The sequence below is a fragment of the Polypterus senegalus genome, chromosome 14, assembly GCF_016835505.1.
Source record: "Polypterus senegalus isolate Bchr_013 chromosome 14, ASM1683550v1, whole genome shotgun sequence".
Classification (NCBI taxonomy): Eukaryota; Metazoa; Chordata; class Cladistia; order Polypteriformes; family Polypteridae; genus Polypterus; species Polypterus senegalus.
The window spans coordinates 134,787,260-134,804,748 of NC_053167.1; the positions used below are offsets into that span (position 1 = coordinate 134,787,260).

The window sequence follows — 17,489 nt, forward strand, 5'->3', positions numbered from 1 at the left end:
TTCTTAAACTGGCTCTCTTCCTCCAACTGGACACAGAGTCCATTACATTCGTGATATTACAGCTCTCTGAATAACTAAAATACTGAGATGTATACGTGATGTCATTTTCATGATGATAGGAGCTAAAGCACATTATTAAACATGTGTTTCATGAGCCTCGTGCTCATGACAAGCATTTATCTTTTGTCGAAATTTGTCGCTGCTTTTAGCTGTGTTGTTATTTTCTCTTTCTGTTTTATATTCAATATATATTGCGTAGCGCCCAAGAGTCAGTGCTTTTCTTTCCCCAAGTAACCGATCGCCACACAATCAGCTCTGTAATAGAAGTTAAGCCATCTGTAAGCTTAGCACCGATTCTTCAAAACGTTTAAAGAACATTGAAATATCTTCGTAGTACATGTTTAATTATTCTATCCTTCACGACACTCCCAGTGAAGAATATAGATTATTTAAATGAAGTTAAAGTTTTATGTGTATAATTTAACAAACATATTTTGCTGCATTTCACCTTAAAAATGATATCGTCATCATATGTAAATACGCGCTTTATAAAGTGGCTCAGGTTGTGAGATATTATAACTGTAGTGCAAGTTTACAGTGGGTGATTGTACTTATAAGTACAAACCGTTCTACAAGGAGCAATTGATTGAGTGCATTTAAAGTTCTTGGGATTAAACTGTTTCTGAACCGCGAGGTCTGTACAGGAAAGGCTTTAAAACGTTTTGCAGTGGCTGAGACAGCGTGTCCTTAAGGCTGTATACCGATAATTCTCTTTCCGATCAGCTGCTGCTGTGATTCAATTTCAGATACAGTGATATAAATACTCCGAGTCGTGCAGTGAGAGTAATATGGAAAAAGATGATCCGCTGTGGCAACTCCTAACGGGAGGAGCTGAAAGAAGAAGAAGAAGAAGTGAGAGTAACAACGCTAAAGCAGTTATGGTATTTGGAATACTATGGCTGTTCCCTGGACCATTATATTGTTACGAGTTAATTACAATCAGATGCATTACACTAATAAACAATATGCGGTTAGTTTCTGTGTATTTATAAAGCCGCGTCATGAAAATAATGAGTAATCACACAAGAACAGTAGCATTGCTTTGACGCTGGGTGCCGCCAGTCTGCAAAACTGAGCGGAGAACTTGCGTACGACAAGGCATGAGGTACCGTGGAAAAGTGCGTGGCTTTACGCCAAGTGTAAGTTTTATACATCGCGATTTGAACGTGGAAAAGTTCTTACGCAACATTTCTGTGCGTACGCACCGTTTATACATGAGGCCCCAGATCTGTTGGTACCGAAGAAGGTGGCAAGTTGTAGAATGTGTCGGCCTGTGTCTGGGGGATGCCGGTGGTCCTGGCGAGGACCGTGAATAGGATTACGCTGAAGACTGCATGTGAAATTTACCTTCCCATTTGGTTTGGTTTTAATTTGTTTATCGGAAGGCTTCTTTAATCGGTATTTATTGGCCGTAGAGTTTTAAAAACACCTTTAGGATATCTTATGCCGAAGGTCAGATTTTATAGATTATGTATTTATCGATCCTTGTCTGCACTGTTTTGCTCTTTGTGGAAGCAATTTAATATTTCTGTGACTTAAATAAACTATTAGAGCTTGTGAACAAGTAAGCCTCATTGGTGTTTACACCCTGGCTCATCCTTGGTTGTAATAACTGATGGCCCTGGGTTCAAAAGGATTATGGCAGCTGCAGCCAACCCGGGCCATCACAAATGAAATAATATTTGCCATTCACCAGTTCTTTGGAATTTCCCAAGTGTGCAGTTACATCTGAAAAACATGTGCCGGGGTTTATATATCTAACCTCCTCAAGAACTTGAGGATAAATACTATCTGGTCCGGGTGACTTGTTTGCTTTCAGCCTATTTAAACTTTAATTTTAATTCTCCCAGAGGCAGAACCATGGCTTATGTAGAAGATGCATTTTTAAAGATGGCAGAAATGGTCTTCCACATATATACCGTGTTTCCTTTGGAGGCATTAGCTCTCCGGAAAGGTGTTCTTTTGAAATTGCGGCACATTAAGTAACTAAACAATATAGTAGTATGACAGAAAAGGCGATATCCCTCCCATCGTGATTACGGCGGTATTAGAATCACATGAAAAAAATATACTTTAGCTTACATTTACTGACGGTCGACGCGGTTACAGACGGGAATCTGGATCTACGCAGTCTGCCATTTTATCGTCATCACGCTGAGAGGGTTTTCGGACGGAGGTCCAACAACAGCTTCAAAGGGTTTGGCTGTTGTCTAAGCCTTTTAATACGGTCTGCTTCACTTGCTGGTCTTCTCTGTCTCCAAACAAGGACAGGTGAGGGCTGAACTCCTCCTCCACAAAATACAGAAATATCATAGTGCTTACATACCGGTTCTCATTCTCCCAACAAGGAAAGAAGATTTTGTACTGACAGAGGACAGAAATACTATTCTGTGTTTAGGCTGACTGTACAATCCTCAAGTTGTCTTTGGCTATCTAGTCTATGCTTGGCTAGCAATTCTAAATGCTGTGCCCCTGTGTGCCAGACTTAGCATACACATGTGAATGGATACTTTAACAGTGTTGTCCAGATATAGTGACATAAATATTAAAGAAAAAAATGTATTATAACATACCGTCTGTTCATTACATGCCAGTCATGTTAATTGTCAGATTTCTGTAATGTGTGTGGAGTAGGGGTCTCCAACACATTGCTTGCAAGCTACTGGTAGCTCACTGCCCCTTTCCAAGGAGCTAACCAAAGAATTAATGAATCCTACATAAATTTGAAAACTCGATTAGTCAAATTAGGGGCGATCTTTCCAAAAAATCATATCAAGATCCACAATCTGAATTGCACTTTTATCTTTTCAATGTGGCATACACTTAAGAGAATATTCGGACTCCAACTCATCATCCATCCATCCATTTTCCAACCCGCTGAATCCGAATACAGGGTGACGGGGGTCTGCTGGAGCCAATCCCAGCCAGCACAGGGCACAAGGCAGGAACCAATCCCGGGCAGGGTGCCAACCCATTGCAGGACACCCACACCCACACCCCAAGCACACACTAGGGCCAATTTAGAATCGCCAATCCACCTAACCTGCATGTCTTTGGATTGTGGGAGGAAACCGGAGCGCCCGGAGGAAACCCACGCAGACACGGGGAGAACATGCAAACTCCACGCAGGGAGGATGCGGGAAGTGAACCCAGGTCTCCTAACTGCGAGGCAGCAGCGCTACCACTGCGCCACCGTGCCGCCCTCCAACTCATCAAGTAACACTTTATTTAAAATGTCAAACAAAGTTGAATTCAATTGTTCTCTCGTTCTCTAGCTAAGTGGAGTTAAGGACCACGAAGCTGGCAAGTGAGTGAGGAAGGCCCTTCTCCTCGGTCCGCTGTGTGGATCTCGGATTCATGCAAATAAATCGTTACTGCAAGTGAACTCTGATACATAGTGCAATGAGAGAAGTCACAAAATCAACTGGACTATTCAGACAAATTATAGAAAAAAAACAATCTAAATCCGTTAAGTAGTTCTCTCATTTAAAGCAGACAGACAGACATACAGAGAGACATTGGATTTTATATATTATATATTAGTAAACCTTCAAAATAATGTGCAGTTAAAGTCTCATCAGCATTTCTGGAGCTTAGCAGAGCCAGATAACTAGAAGAATCTTCACCAAGTGGCTCTGAAAATGTTTGCTTTGTTTGGGTCTCCATACCCCTGTGAGTCTGACGTTAATGTCATGAAGTGAAAGTTCAGAACAAGACTGAGAGACGAACATTTAAATGACTCCATGAGAGTAAACCTCAGGGGCTCCACTCCACCGTACACCTCAGTGCCAGTCATCTGACTAACTAAAAAACACATCACACATGCGACTGGACCTGAGAATAAAGTGACACAGTGACATGTGACAAAATGACAAATGAAGAAGCCATATCTGTGGATTTGGAATCACATTGTTTTGTTTTGATAGCATTCACGTTTTAATTCAGTAGTGAGAGATACACGAGAAAATGCATACAGACAAGCAAAATGCACTTGAAGGTGAACTAGATATTTTTTTGTGATGTTTTAATGCAAAATGAGAGTTGTAAACACCAACATTTTGTAAACGTTGAGGCAAAACAAGCTTATTCAGTTTGTTTGGGTTGAAATAAGCGATGAGAATAAATGTTAGAAAACATGAGGAGCTCTCAGCCATTTTCATTTTGTAAAAGGAGCTCTCACGGGGTTGAGGTTGGAGACCCCTGGTGCAGAATCTCTCATCAGACAGGCTAACCAGACCCTTTGTGACTCTCTTCACAGATGAACTGCCACACATCCTGGAGATGCCCTACAATTTCGAGTGGAACCAGAATTCCTCACCTAAGCTTTCCTGCTCAGCATCAGGGAATCCCCTGCCTGTTCATGGTAGCATCGAGCTGAGGAAATTAGATGGAATCATTTTAAAGGTAAAGACCCCAGCTCTCTGTTTGGCCTTCTAGGTGACACCCGAATTATCATAAATGTGATCAACATGCTTGTCTGAGAAGCTCTGCCTGCTGTGTTTGACTTTACGCTACCGTCTAAGCCGGCGGATGTGAATTCATTTTAGGAAAGAGATGGTTTGTAAGGGCGGACAATTATTTACAGTGGCACACAAACTTGAAAGTCATCTTAATTTTTTGCCTGACATACGATTTATTTACAGGTTTACAGTTATTCTGTATATTAAATTTGAACTCTTTTGCTGTAACAATACATTTCCAAAGTCAAAATAAACCACTTTCTGTGGTGGGAAGTTAAGCTAAATGACATATTTTATTGGCTAACTAGAAAGATTACAACATGCAAGCTTTCACGGCAACTCAGGCCCTTTCTTAAGGAGAGATGTAAAAGGTGACATTTTGCTTAACTTCTCACCGTATCCATAATGGCTAACACGGTACAACACCCATTTTCTGTTGATAGTTAACTGACGAAGACAAACTCCAAAGTTTGTAATTGTGTAAATATTTAAACTTCTGTGCTTTGGAAGCTCCAGGTTTACACAAATGAGAAATGAATCACAAACGACACAAAGGTGACAGTCATAATTAAACATAATAAGGTATGACTTGTGAGTCCTGTAAGTCTCACTGGATATAAAAAGCTTTGTTGGACAATCCGTGCAAACATGAAGACAAAGGAGCATCCTGCTGAAGGTTCTATTCAATAAGGGCGCGCACAAAAAGGCGAGCTTCAAAAGGGCGACCTCAATTGGGCGCGGCAAATAAAGGCGAGCTTCAAAAGGGCGACCTCAATTGGGCGCGGCGAATAAAGGCGTTCGTAGATAATTTAGTTCAAATGACTCTGGAATATGTGAAGAGCAACAAAGGTGCAGATCTACTCGAAGTCGAAGACTACACATTCAGAAAGGAGAAAACTATCAACGGGAAACACATCTGGAAATGCACTGAATATAAGATTGGAAAATGTTTGTCTCGCTGTCAGAAATAGTTCATTAGAAATTCATGAATTAATTAATTGGATGTTTTAATATTCTTGCTTGCGCCTTTTTATACATTCAATCATTGCCTTTATCTAATAAATAATAATTTTGTTGCGTTTTCCTTTATTCGCTGCGCCCAATTAAGGTCACCCTTTTGAAGCTCACGTTTATTTACTCGACCTTATCGAAGGATACCTCCTGCTGATGTGAGAAACAAAGTCATTGAAATACACAAGGCAGGAATTGGCGACAAAAAAATGTCAAAGAGTTTGAATGTCCCATCAAGCACTGCTGGATCCATCATCAGAAAGTGGAAGGTTCATCAGAGCAGCCGGACTCTTACTAGAACCGGCCATCCATCCAAACTAAACATCAGAGGAAGATGTTGACTGGTCAGAGAGGCCACTAAAAATCCAACCGTCCCATTCAGAAGTCTGCAAAGGTCTTTGGCTGACGGAGTGAAGGTGCAGGGGTCCACAATTTCAACAGCTCTCCATAAAACAGGCCTCTACAGGAGAGTAGCAAGAAAGAAGCCATTCCTTAAGAAGGCCCACCTAAACGTATGTATGGCATTTCCTACAAAGCATGTAATGAGAAGTCAAGTGAACTGGCACTTTGTATTGATTACAACATGCAAATATTCAAGGCAGCTCCGATGTAATCGTTATATCTTACCTGAAGAAGGGGCCTGAGGTGCCTCGAATGCTTGCATATTGTAATCTTTATAGTTAGCCAATACAAGGTGTCATTTTGCTTGACTTCTCACTACATGCATAATGGCTAACATGGTACAACTCCCTAGTACCACAAACCAGTAGAAAGACCATTTAAGATGTATGAGAAGGTTGTATGGTCAGATGAGGCCAAAACTGAACTTTGTGGCCAGATTTCAAGGAGGTATCTGTGGCATAAAACTAACACTGCCCAGGCCTCAAGAAACACCATACCTGCTGTGATATATGGTGGTGGCAGCATCAGGCTATGGGGATACTTTTCATGTGCTGGGATTGGGAATCTCGTCAGAGTTGAAGGGACAATGGATGTACAGAAATGCGGCACAACATTACTGGAGAATTTGTTCCTGTCTGTTATGAATCTGCAGCTCGGGAAAATATTCCTCTATCAACATGACGTTGACGCTCAGCTCAAGGCCAAAGGGACACTGGAATGGCTGAAAGACAGAAAGGTGAATGTTTTGGAAGGGTCAAGTCAACATGGCTCTAGCCAGGGGGCCGGGATCACAGATATTATGCACAAACAAAACGTATGAACAGAAAGCAAGAAATGATCCTACAGCGTTGAGTGTCAACTTCAGCATAAAATATTTTGAAAACTAAAAACAATATCAAAAAAATTTCTACAGACATTTTTCTACAACTTTCTCGCTTTGACATTTTTATGAATCCAAATAAAACATAGACTTATCCACTGGTCGAAAATTTTGATATTAATTGCTGATTTGGTGTCATAGGGTTTTATATATTCTTTATTCATAAGTATTATAAACAATAAACGTAAACAAATTATACATGGTTTTAAACACAATTGAATAATAAATGCTACACAAAAAAATCAAACATTTACATCACTTATTTCTGCAGATATAAAGAGTTAAAGTTAAAATTTCGATTGTTTTCAAAATTGCCGGCATTTTCAAAAAGACATAATTTCCGGCTTTTTGCAAGAAAATTGAGGCCTGCGACAACCGCCATTATTATAGTTGGAAAATTTCCTATAGGAAGCCCTACATTAGAAAAGTATATCAAAAATGCCGGAGTACATGAGAAACTCGTGGGAAAGTATTATTCAGGACGTGAAAGCAGTTGCTGAGGTAGTAGCAGTGTGAACTCAATTTCCAAATAACTGAAAACCTTCTACAGAACCAGAATATGATTTCAAAATTTCGGTAGTTTTCCCAGTATTGGATTTTATCATCAGCGATTTAAAGACAAGATTTGAAGCAGCAGATGCCATATGTGAATTATTCTCGTCCATTTTGAATTTTCAGAGCTTGGACAGCGGTCAACTCACTGCAAGAGCTGCAAAACTTGTACATGAATATGCAAAAGATCTGTCAGATGACTTACTGGATGAAATCTTTCACTTCAAAAGTATTTACAAGACAGTTTTTGGTGTTGAAAAAAGCCCAATTAGAATTTTGAACGCAATTTACGACAAAAAACTTCAAGGTATATTTGTCAATTTCTGTCTCGCTATTAAATTGTTTTGTGCAGTCCAAGTTACTGGTTCTTCAACAGAAAGATTGTTTAGCAGAATTGGCAAATTCATTAAAAACATGACAAAGAAGAACAACTAGTCAAAAATGATTTGATCATCTAGCAATTCTGTGTATCGAAAATGATTTCGCTAAACATGTTGATTTTAGTGAGGTCATTGAAAATTTTGCGTCAAAGAAAGCTAGAAAACAGATTTTGCAATAATTTTTGATACTATTGTAAGTTTTAATTAGGATCTTTACTTTATAAATATATTACCAAAATACCCGCGCTTCGCAGCGGCAAAGTACTGCCTTAAAATTTTTATTAAGAAGAAAAGTAAACCTTTTTAAACTGAGGGCAAATATACCAATAATTATTTGTTAAGGATCTCTTTGTATACCACGTTGTCAGTTCGGCCCTCCGGTTGTAAGATGACCAAGCTGTGCGCTGAGCTTACTCTTGAGCATGTAACGTACAGTCGGCCATGTGAACAGTAATCTTGTCTCAAATCTCACAGCTTGGATTGCTGCTGTCATAATCGGTTTGAGTTTCATGGTTTGTTTCAATGACGACAGTATTTGTAGGACTTGTTGTGTTGAAGTGACATTTGGCATCTGTCAAGCGTTGTAAGCACACAACCAGTTTCATCGATAAAATCACATCCAGCTTTTGAGAGTTTAAACATTCATAAAAATCAAAGTGTCCACTACTGAAATCGTCACCTGTGAGTCTAAGATGTTTAAGAGGCATTGGCGGTTGTCCAAAGGTGTAATATATTTGGCCATTTTGGTACACTTGAAAGCGACAACCGAACAATTCAGCGGCAGCCATCAACTCGCATGCAGAACCATAGGTGAAGGGCTTAAGCATTTCACTCTTCTAGTGCTCCTGTGTAGTCTAATTATCTCCTGTACCGTCATCAGTCCACACCTTGAACCTGTCCAGTCATTCAATACATAAGACACAATGTTCCTCCGGATATCAAGAGTGAGCCTGATATGGCCGTGCAATATGTAACACAGAGAATGGAAAAGGCAGGTGCCATCTCCGGGCATGGAAACCACTCGGTAAGTGACAGTTCTTTGATCGATGGTGATCACCTCGATAGACATGTTAATGGGGGTACAGTTGGAACGATAAAGGAAATGGGTACCTGAACAATGTAAAGTAAGTCTAAAATACCTACACAATAACTATAATCGTAATAAATGAACAATAAAACAGCGGAGAAGCCGTGGATTAAATAAAAAGGCTGCAGTTATCAGCAGGGAGACGTGAATCCCGTGGCGAAGCAAGGAAGGGAATGTAGAGACCGGAGCGACAGACGGCCTTATATAGGCAGGCAGCCAACAACGTGGGAGGAGTGGGGATGGGGGACCCAATGCCGCCTCACACGGTGGCCGAGCTGCAGGCTATGGATGTATATATGTACATAAGTAGCATTCAGTTATGACTGTTATGTGTAGAATTTCGAAATGAAACCTGCTTAACTTTTGTAAGTAAGCTGTAAGGAATGAGCCTGCCAAATTTCAGCCTTCTACCTACACGGGAAGTTAGAGAATTAGTGACAAGTGAGTCAGTCAGTCAGTGAGGGCTTTGCCTTTTATTAGTATAGATTCAATAAATGTGCATAATGCTTCTTATGTTTTCGCATCATTAACCTCGCTTAATTTATTTTAAATCCTTTTGGGTATCACGTTTTCCTTAACTCTAGGTGAAGGGCCTGCCAGAGATCCTGGCCTAGGGGCCCGCGTTAGAATGTGGAGGCCCTGATCTTAACTCTATTGTGAATCGGTGGCATTATTTTGATAGCTGCTGTGCCACCAAACTACATGGTCTCCTTTAATTCTGCCAAGAAGTATGGGGAAGAATCACTCCTGAACAATGAGCAAAACTGGGACATGCTTACTCCAAAAGAAGGAAGGCTGTTATTGCAGCAAAATGGTTCTTGACAAAGTAATAAAGTGTAGGCCTTGAATGTTTAGGGAAACACTAACTTTGGAATTTGTCTTCTTCATTTAAATATCAACTCAAAAATGCTTATTTTGATTTTGGAAATGCATTGTTACAGCACAAGAGTTCACATTCAAAATACAGAATGGATAAATATATTCTGTCCTCCCTGGCCATTGGACTTTACTTTATTCTTTGTTAATTAGTATTGCTTAATTTTTATATATTTATTCTTTTTTTTTCTTTCGTCATCTTGTAAAGCACTTTGAGCGCCATCATTTGCATGAAAACGTGCTCTAGAAATAAAAGTTGTTGTTGTTGATATGTGCAAATCTTTGCAGAAAATTATAACGACTTTAAAGGAGATTGAATTCTTTTTCATGCCGCTGTATTTAAATAGGTTGTTATGACACTTTCTGTACCTTAAAAGCACTTCTGTATTTTTAAAGGACCTAAAAATTTAAGACCGTCTTTCACCATAAAATACAATTTGATTCATCATGTATTGTATTGTAGCTTTTATTTTAGACAGATCTGCCATTTTTGCTCGTGAATCTGCACTCAATAACCCATAATGACAAAGTGAAAACTTGTGCTCCGAAAGGTTTGCTAATTTATTAAAAATATGAAAAATCTGAAATCTCTCCTTCCCAGACGTATTGAGACCTTTTGCTGGGGCAATTCAAATGGTGCTCAGGTGCCTCCTGTTTGCTTAAATTCTCCTTGAAACGTGTTAAGAACTTGACAGGAGTCCACCTGTGGCAAACTGAATTGACTAAGCATGATTTAGAACAGCCTGCTCTCACGAGGGTGGTCAGGATTAGGAATGATTTTAGGGGGACAACAGGTGAGATCGAGATGGTATGCAAAGTAGAGATGAAGGGTTCATCAGGAAGAGAATGTTGGAACCGCCAGGAAAAGAGGAAGTTTATGGATGTGGTGAGGGAGGGCATGAAGGCAGTAAGAGTGGCAAAAAATGTTGTAAAAGACGAGGTGACATGGAGATGCATGATCTGCTGTGGCGACCCCTAAATGGGTGCAGCCAGTAAAAGAAGATACGCACGCTATGTAGGTAAGTACAGAATTGGTTGAGGGGAACTTCATCCAAAAATGGTGTTCTGCCGGTGTCAGTGCTGGGGCAGCTGTTTTTATTGCTAGACATGCAAATAAGAATTTCATTGTAGCTGAGCACATGACAATAAAATTGAGCTTGGGCTTGAAATAAATAATGAAAGAAAAAATTCAGAACTAAAAATAACATCCAAATGTCAAAACTGTCAAAAAAAAAATGAAGCCACAAACTGCCACATTGTCCGAGATTGTGGATGAACACTTAACTTGTTGGTGTTACTGTTCCATTTTTTGGTCTTAGTTAGGTTAGGTTAGTTTTTCTAACCCTAATTTTCATATAATGTTTGTGATTAAGGATGTTGAGTTTAATTGGTGTGGCGAGTACGGGGTGACACCACTGAGCCACCAAATCTTATTTTCTAAATGAATGTTTTTATTAATTGCAATACCTTTATAGGATTCTTGTCTTCATGGTTTCACAATACCAGTCCAAATAATTCTTCCTTCCATCTCTTTTCCTTTTCTCTGCCATTTGTGCCAGGAGAGTTTTATCTCTCATCTACACCCAACTCCAAATATTTTGAGTGAAGCTGAGCAGCAGTCTTTATATTAGACCCGGGAGTTCATCTGGTGCCATCACCGTACAACCAGGAAGCCCTTCTGGGTCAGAAGGAACCATTCTACAATGAGGAATGATCTTTTCCTCAACTCCCCCCTAGTGGCTCCCAAGAAGCCCAGCAGGGCCACCCACTTGGACTATAACTCCCATGTAGCCCTGCAGGTGTGCAAGTGGGAGATCCACCACAGGGATGCTGCTACCTGTCCCAATGGAAGAGGCTGCATCCTTATTTCATCCATTGAAAAAGGCCTCCCAGCCGAGTAACATACCAACCGTGCCTGACCAGACTGCCAGCCAAACTGTGTTCTCCATGACACTTGGCATAACTGCTTTACCTCTCTTTTGTTGGTCCCTTCATAAAAATTCACTTGACTTTTCCATTAGGTATAACACTGACATGTTCCTTATGGTGATCCTTGCTTGCTTTGCTTATCGTATCTGGTCTCAGAATGGCATGGATGTGTGGCTTTTCTGGGCAAATCTTTTAATGGTGGGCAGTTGGAACCCACTCTGTTCATTGGTCCCTATTTTGTTGCTAGGCTATCAAGACCATCACGGACTCAAACAACAGCACAGCGCTCTTCGAGATTGGTCAGCTGACACTGGAGCATGATGGGGAATGGGAGTGCCGGGTATCAACCAATGGTGGACAGGATGCTCGCAAGTTTCAACTGACTGTGAAAGGTAAGAGGACAATGGCATCACCTCTGGCATTCATTCACTGACCCCATTCAGTCTGGAAATAATTATCACCATTGTCACCTGATGCCATAGGCAGCTTTTGTATGGCACAGGGCTCATCTGAAGGTCCAATATTCTCGGTTAAAAGCCAGCCTCCCAAACACAACTGACTGATGTTATGTTTCAGCCAATCCCAGTTGGCTGTTGACAAACTGGTCCATGTTGACATGACTGCATCATGCAATTTCTGCCGATTTGTCGACTGCATATTCATTTTCCTTTGTACCAAATCCCAAATGGGTTCTATTGGATTCAGATCTGATCGTAGATATTTAAACTTCTCCACTCTTTTCAATCGCTCTCCCTTGCAGGCTAACTTCTGAATTTTGGTCATCATTAAACCTTGTATATTCTAACTTCTTCTTCCTATTTATCTTCATCTCTCTACCTTCCAAAACCGTTCTTCATTCTTCAGAATTCCTCTCCACTTCCTGTGCTACATCAAGCAATGTCATCAGCATAAAGCAGCAGGCTGGTTAGTATTTTATCTCACAAGTCAACACACCTACAACCTGATCAAAGAGGTAAGGACTTCAAGATAACCCCTGGCCTTGCCTGTTACTTCAACACTCCTCATACACATCCTGGACAATCTTCAAATACGCCTCTGGTCCTCTCTCATAGACCTCCGGACCCCTAGATGTGGCAATAATCTTTGCCATATCAATAAACTCCATATGCAGCCCTTTCTGTTTATCTCAAAGCTTCTGTATCAGCTGTTTCAATGCAAAGACTGAATCAGTTATCCCTCTCCCTGTGTACTTCCCTATGGTGGTCTCTTCCCTATGCCTTCCCTCTGTAATCCTTTCCCAAATTGTCATTCTGTGTGACATCAGCTTTGTCCCCTCTTTAATTTCCACAGTCCTGAATATCACCCTTCTCCTTAGAAAAGGGTACAAATCCCACTGTTCCTCTCCTCCTCTGATGCTCTCTCCTGTTCATAGATCTTCTGTGTGAGATCCTCTGTCAGTTAATTCACCAGCCGCATGCCAATGCCATCTGACTCTTTGGACTATGGAGGATCTGTTGAAGCAGGACTGTTTCTGCCTTTGGTGCATCTCTGCTATCATGCCATATCATCGTGACTTTTTGGAAGTCACTGCGCACTGGAGAGACTCTGAAGGACTGGAAATGGCAAATATCACCTCATTATATAAAGAGGGTGACTGGGCAGATCCAAGCAACTGTAGGCCAGTAAGCTTAATGTGCATCACAGGAAAATTAATGGAAGGAATTACGAAGGATAAGATTGAGCAACACATGGCAAGGAAGAATCAGCATGGGTTCAGAGAAGCATGGTAGTGTTTTACTAATATGCTGGAATTCTATGAGGAGCAGATGAAATAATTTATCTTGATTTTCAGAAGGCATTTGATAAGGTGCCACATGAGAGGGTGGGCATCAAACTAAAAGAAGTGGCAGTTCAGGGTGTGGTGTGAAGATGGGTTCAGAATTGTCTCAGACACAGGAAGCAAAGGGTGATGGTGCAATAAATCTCATCAGAAATGGAAAAAGTTAAAAGTGGCGTCCAGCAGGGGTCAGTGCGGGGGCTGCTGCTATTTTTAATATCTATAAATGATTTAGATCTGTGGTGGGCTGGCGCCCTTCCCGGGGTTTGTTTCCTGCCTTGCGCCCTATGTAGGCTGGGATTGGCTCCAGCAGACCCCCATGACCCTGTAGTTAGGATATAGCGGGTTGGATAATGGATGGATGGATGGACTTAGATAGGAATATAAGTAACAAGCTGGTGAAGTTTGCAGATGATACCAAGATAGGTGGATTAGCAAATAATTTGGAATCCGTTATATCATCAGAGAAGGACTTGGACAGCAGACGGGCTTGGGCAGATTTGTGGACGATGAAATTTAATGTCAGTAAATGTAAAGTATTACACATAGGAAGTTAAAATGTGAGGTTTGAATACACAATGGGTGGTTTGGAAATCAAGAGTTCACCTTATGAGAAGGATTTAGGAGTCATAGTGGACTCTAAGCTATCGACTTCCAGTGTTCAGAAGCCATTAAGAAGGCTAACAGAATGTCAGGTTATATAGCGCCTTGATGTGTGAAGTACAAGTCACAGGAGGTTCTGCTCAATCTTTATAACACACTGGTGAGGCCTCATCTGGAGTACTGGGTGCAGTTTGGGTCTCCAGGTTACAAAAAGGTCATAACAGCACTAGAAAATGTCCAGAGAAGAGCGACTAGGCTGATTCAGGGGCTACAGGGGATGAGTGATGAGGAAAGATTAAAAGAGCTGAGCCTTTACAGGAGATGAAGAGGAGACCTGACTGAAGAGTTTAAAATTATGAAGGGAATTAGTCCAGTGGGTTGAGACGGTGACTGTAGAATGAGTTCATCCAGAACACAGGAACACAGTTGGTAACTTGTTAAGGGTAAATTTCACACAAACTTTAGGAAGTTTTTCTTCACACAAAGAACGATAGACACTTGGAATTAGATACCAAGTAGTGTGGTGGACAGTAAGACTTTAGGGACTTTAAAAACTTGACTTGATGTTTTTGTAGAAGAAATAAGTGGATAAGATTGGCCAGCTTTGTTGGGCTGAATAGCCTGTTCTCGTCTAGAGTGTTCTAATGTTTTAATGCCGGTGCTCATCTTTGGCCTACTGTCATTGTGAATTGCCCAAGGATGACACCCTTATTTGTTTTTGTTTCATTGCAGTGCCCCCCATTCCAACAAAGCCACCCAGGCTGCTGGAGAAGAGCAGCAAATACCTGGTGGTCGAACCAGGAGATGACTACCAAGGAGATGGACCAATAGTTTCTACACGGCTTCACTACAAGCCTAAGGACAGTGGAGCGTCTTGGTCCTCCATCATAGGTTAGAGCTGAAGCACCTGTGACCACAAGAAGGGTGTCCCAACCAAGCTTTATGACACTACTTGAGCAATTTTTTGGAAAAAGCTCTCTAGGGGAGAGCGGTGGAATGGGGATTTGTAGCAGGTTTACATGATTTTGAAGAAATCCATTAAGTGTTTGTAATCAGAGATAAATAACTCTTTTGCTGTTTGCACTTGCCCTTGGCCAGGTTCCTCTGAGCTCTTCAGCTGCTTCTTCTTTCCAGCACCTTTTTATTTATAGCTCATATCTTGTGTAAATATATCTTATTTTCCTACTTTAACCACTCAACGTTCCCTTCTGAAACCCAACCCTGCTTCACTGTGAGGATTTCTGTCATCTCCTCTTCCATCTTGGTCCTCTGTTTAACAGTTCTCTCTCTCTCCTCATCTGATTAGTGGACAACACGGAGCCAATAAAACTGTTCAACCTCAAACCTTCCATGAGCTATCAAATCCGAGTCCAGCTCACTCGGCCTGGTGATGGAGGCGAGGGGAAGGAAGGTCCAGAAGCCATCCTGAAGACAGACTGTCCAGGTAAATTGCAAAACCCCATTCGGTACTGATGGACACTTTTCTAATGCTCAAGAAGAAACGTGTCCTGTGTCGATAACTGGCAGTGTCAAAATTGTCTTGCCTGGTCGGGATTCAGAAGGAAATGAGGAGGTCATCCCATGTACCACTTCATTCTATTTTATAGTGGATTCAGACTTCTCGTGTTCTGCTAACTTTATTGTGTTGAAATGTTCATTTTGACCAGAATATTCCCCCCAATTAACCTGCTTTGTTCTTCAAGTATAAAAGATATCTGTACATAATTATTATGAATCCTGGTCTTGTAAGCTGTCTTGGATAAAGGCCTCAACTCTATGTAAGATAATAATTCAGTAATAATAAGATGAAAGGTACACAACTATAAAATAAGTGAGTTGCCATTTCCAGTCCCATATGACTGTCTATGCGATGGAGGGATTCAGAACTCTCTTTTTTATTTATTTACTTATCAATTGTGTTATGTATCTGTTTGAATTTATATATATTGCATATCTCTCTATTATAAAAAAATCTTGAAAGGCTTGGAAGGAGACGATACATGATTTTCTTGGAGAGACACTAACATCCAATGAGACAAGACAGTGAGACAAAAGCACAGCTGCTGTAGAGGCTTTTAAATGATCGACGCACAGTGCGACAAGCAGAACACGTAGCTCGGCAGCAACAGCAGCAAGCCAGCAGCTGATCCGACCGCATCTCCTTAGCATGCGTTCAGCCCCCCTCCCCCCTCACAACGTGAGCGGCAGAGACGTGAAGTGGCTGGCACATAATGCACCCCCGGTTGGTTCAAGCGAAGCGAGCAGGGGGCAAAGCCCCCTAGTTTGTATTAATTTTAAGTTATTTTTTCATGTCTTTAATTTGTTAGTTTTGCTTATCATTTGTTATTTGTGTTCTGTTCCCCTTGAATGTGTCTTAATTCCTTGTGTTTTGTTGGATTGAGCCCCAGGAGGCGGGGCCACCCTGACATCACTGCTGCTGGCCCCTCCTTCTGTCTATTTATTTCCAGTCAGGAGTGAGGCTTAAGCTCATGTCATATTACACAGCCTCTTCTTGTGCGATATGCCAGGTTGTCTCTGATCTCATCGCTGCACCCTGTGAAGTTACATAACTGCAAATCGCAGCCCATGTCACATTTACTGACTGAGCATCGATCTTTCAGCATTGTCATGCTCGCCCCTTTTGCTGACAGCCAATAGCATGTTGTCTTGTGAAGCCAGCGCTTTATGAAAGGTTAAAAACTGCCACGGGTTCAACAGTAATCCCTGCCTATTATTTCATTTTTCTCTTCTGTTATGGTATGTAATATACGAGACATCAGACAGACGTGCATCTCTTCTGTTTGTGAGGTCCTCATCCCTTGTTCTGCCTGATGGAGCTGGCACTGTACTGGCACTTCACAAAGGGATAGTAGTTGGGTTGCATTCAGCCTCGTCCTTGTCCCTACATTCGATGCATTTGGTTCTCATCTCTTGCATGTCCCTCTGACTAAAGAGATAATTGAGCCTTGTTTTGTCTTGGTAGAGTAATATATGACTCTACTTTCCCCTTTTGTATTAGTAATATGTAGCCTTTGTCAGAATGCCTCAAATCTCACTGACTTACCACTGTTTATAAGCTATTGTACCATATAACTTCTCCCCACCTTCCCTTCTACATTTATAACCTCAGTCAATTAGGTGTAGTAAAAGACAAGCAGGAGTTAAGTTACACTTTAAATAATGTATTATTGATAATATTCATAAATAATAACAACATGCAAAGTATGTTTGAATATTGGCAACCATACAACCTGATAAATGCCGATGTGACATTTTAGGCGGCACACAGACTTGCTGGTTGCTTTAAATGTCTCAAGTTGGTGAGCTTTCTTCAGAACTGACCGCATGCCTGTCTCAATATGGCTGCCGAGCTGTGCTCTTCATTGTGTTGTCCTTTTCAGTTCAGGGTGTGTGAGATGCTCCTTCATCAGTTTGGTAAGAGAGAGAGTGG

At 41.1% G+C, this 17,489-nt stretch overlaps 1 protein-coding gene across 2 annotated transcripts in view; it reads left to right on the top strand.

Annotated features, from left to right (window-relative positions):
- Positions 1-17,489, top strand: part of tie1 (tyrosine kinase with immunoglobulin-like and EGF-like domains 1) — a 197,828-nt gene that overhangs the window by 72,954 nt on the left and 107,385 nt on the right. For both annotated transcript variants that reach the window (XM_039736139.1, XM_039736140.1), the window contains exons 8-11: positions 4,319-4,464; positions 11,885-12,029; positions 14,771-14,929; positions 15,345-15,482. In XM_039736139.1, coding sequence (XP_039592073.1) covers positions 4,319-4,464; positions 11,885-12,029; positions 14,771-14,929; positions 15,345-15,482 — 588 coding nt within the window. The remainder of the gene's footprint in view (positions 1-4,318; positions 4,465-11,884; positions 12,030-14,770; positions 14,930-15,344; positions 15,483-17,489) is intronic.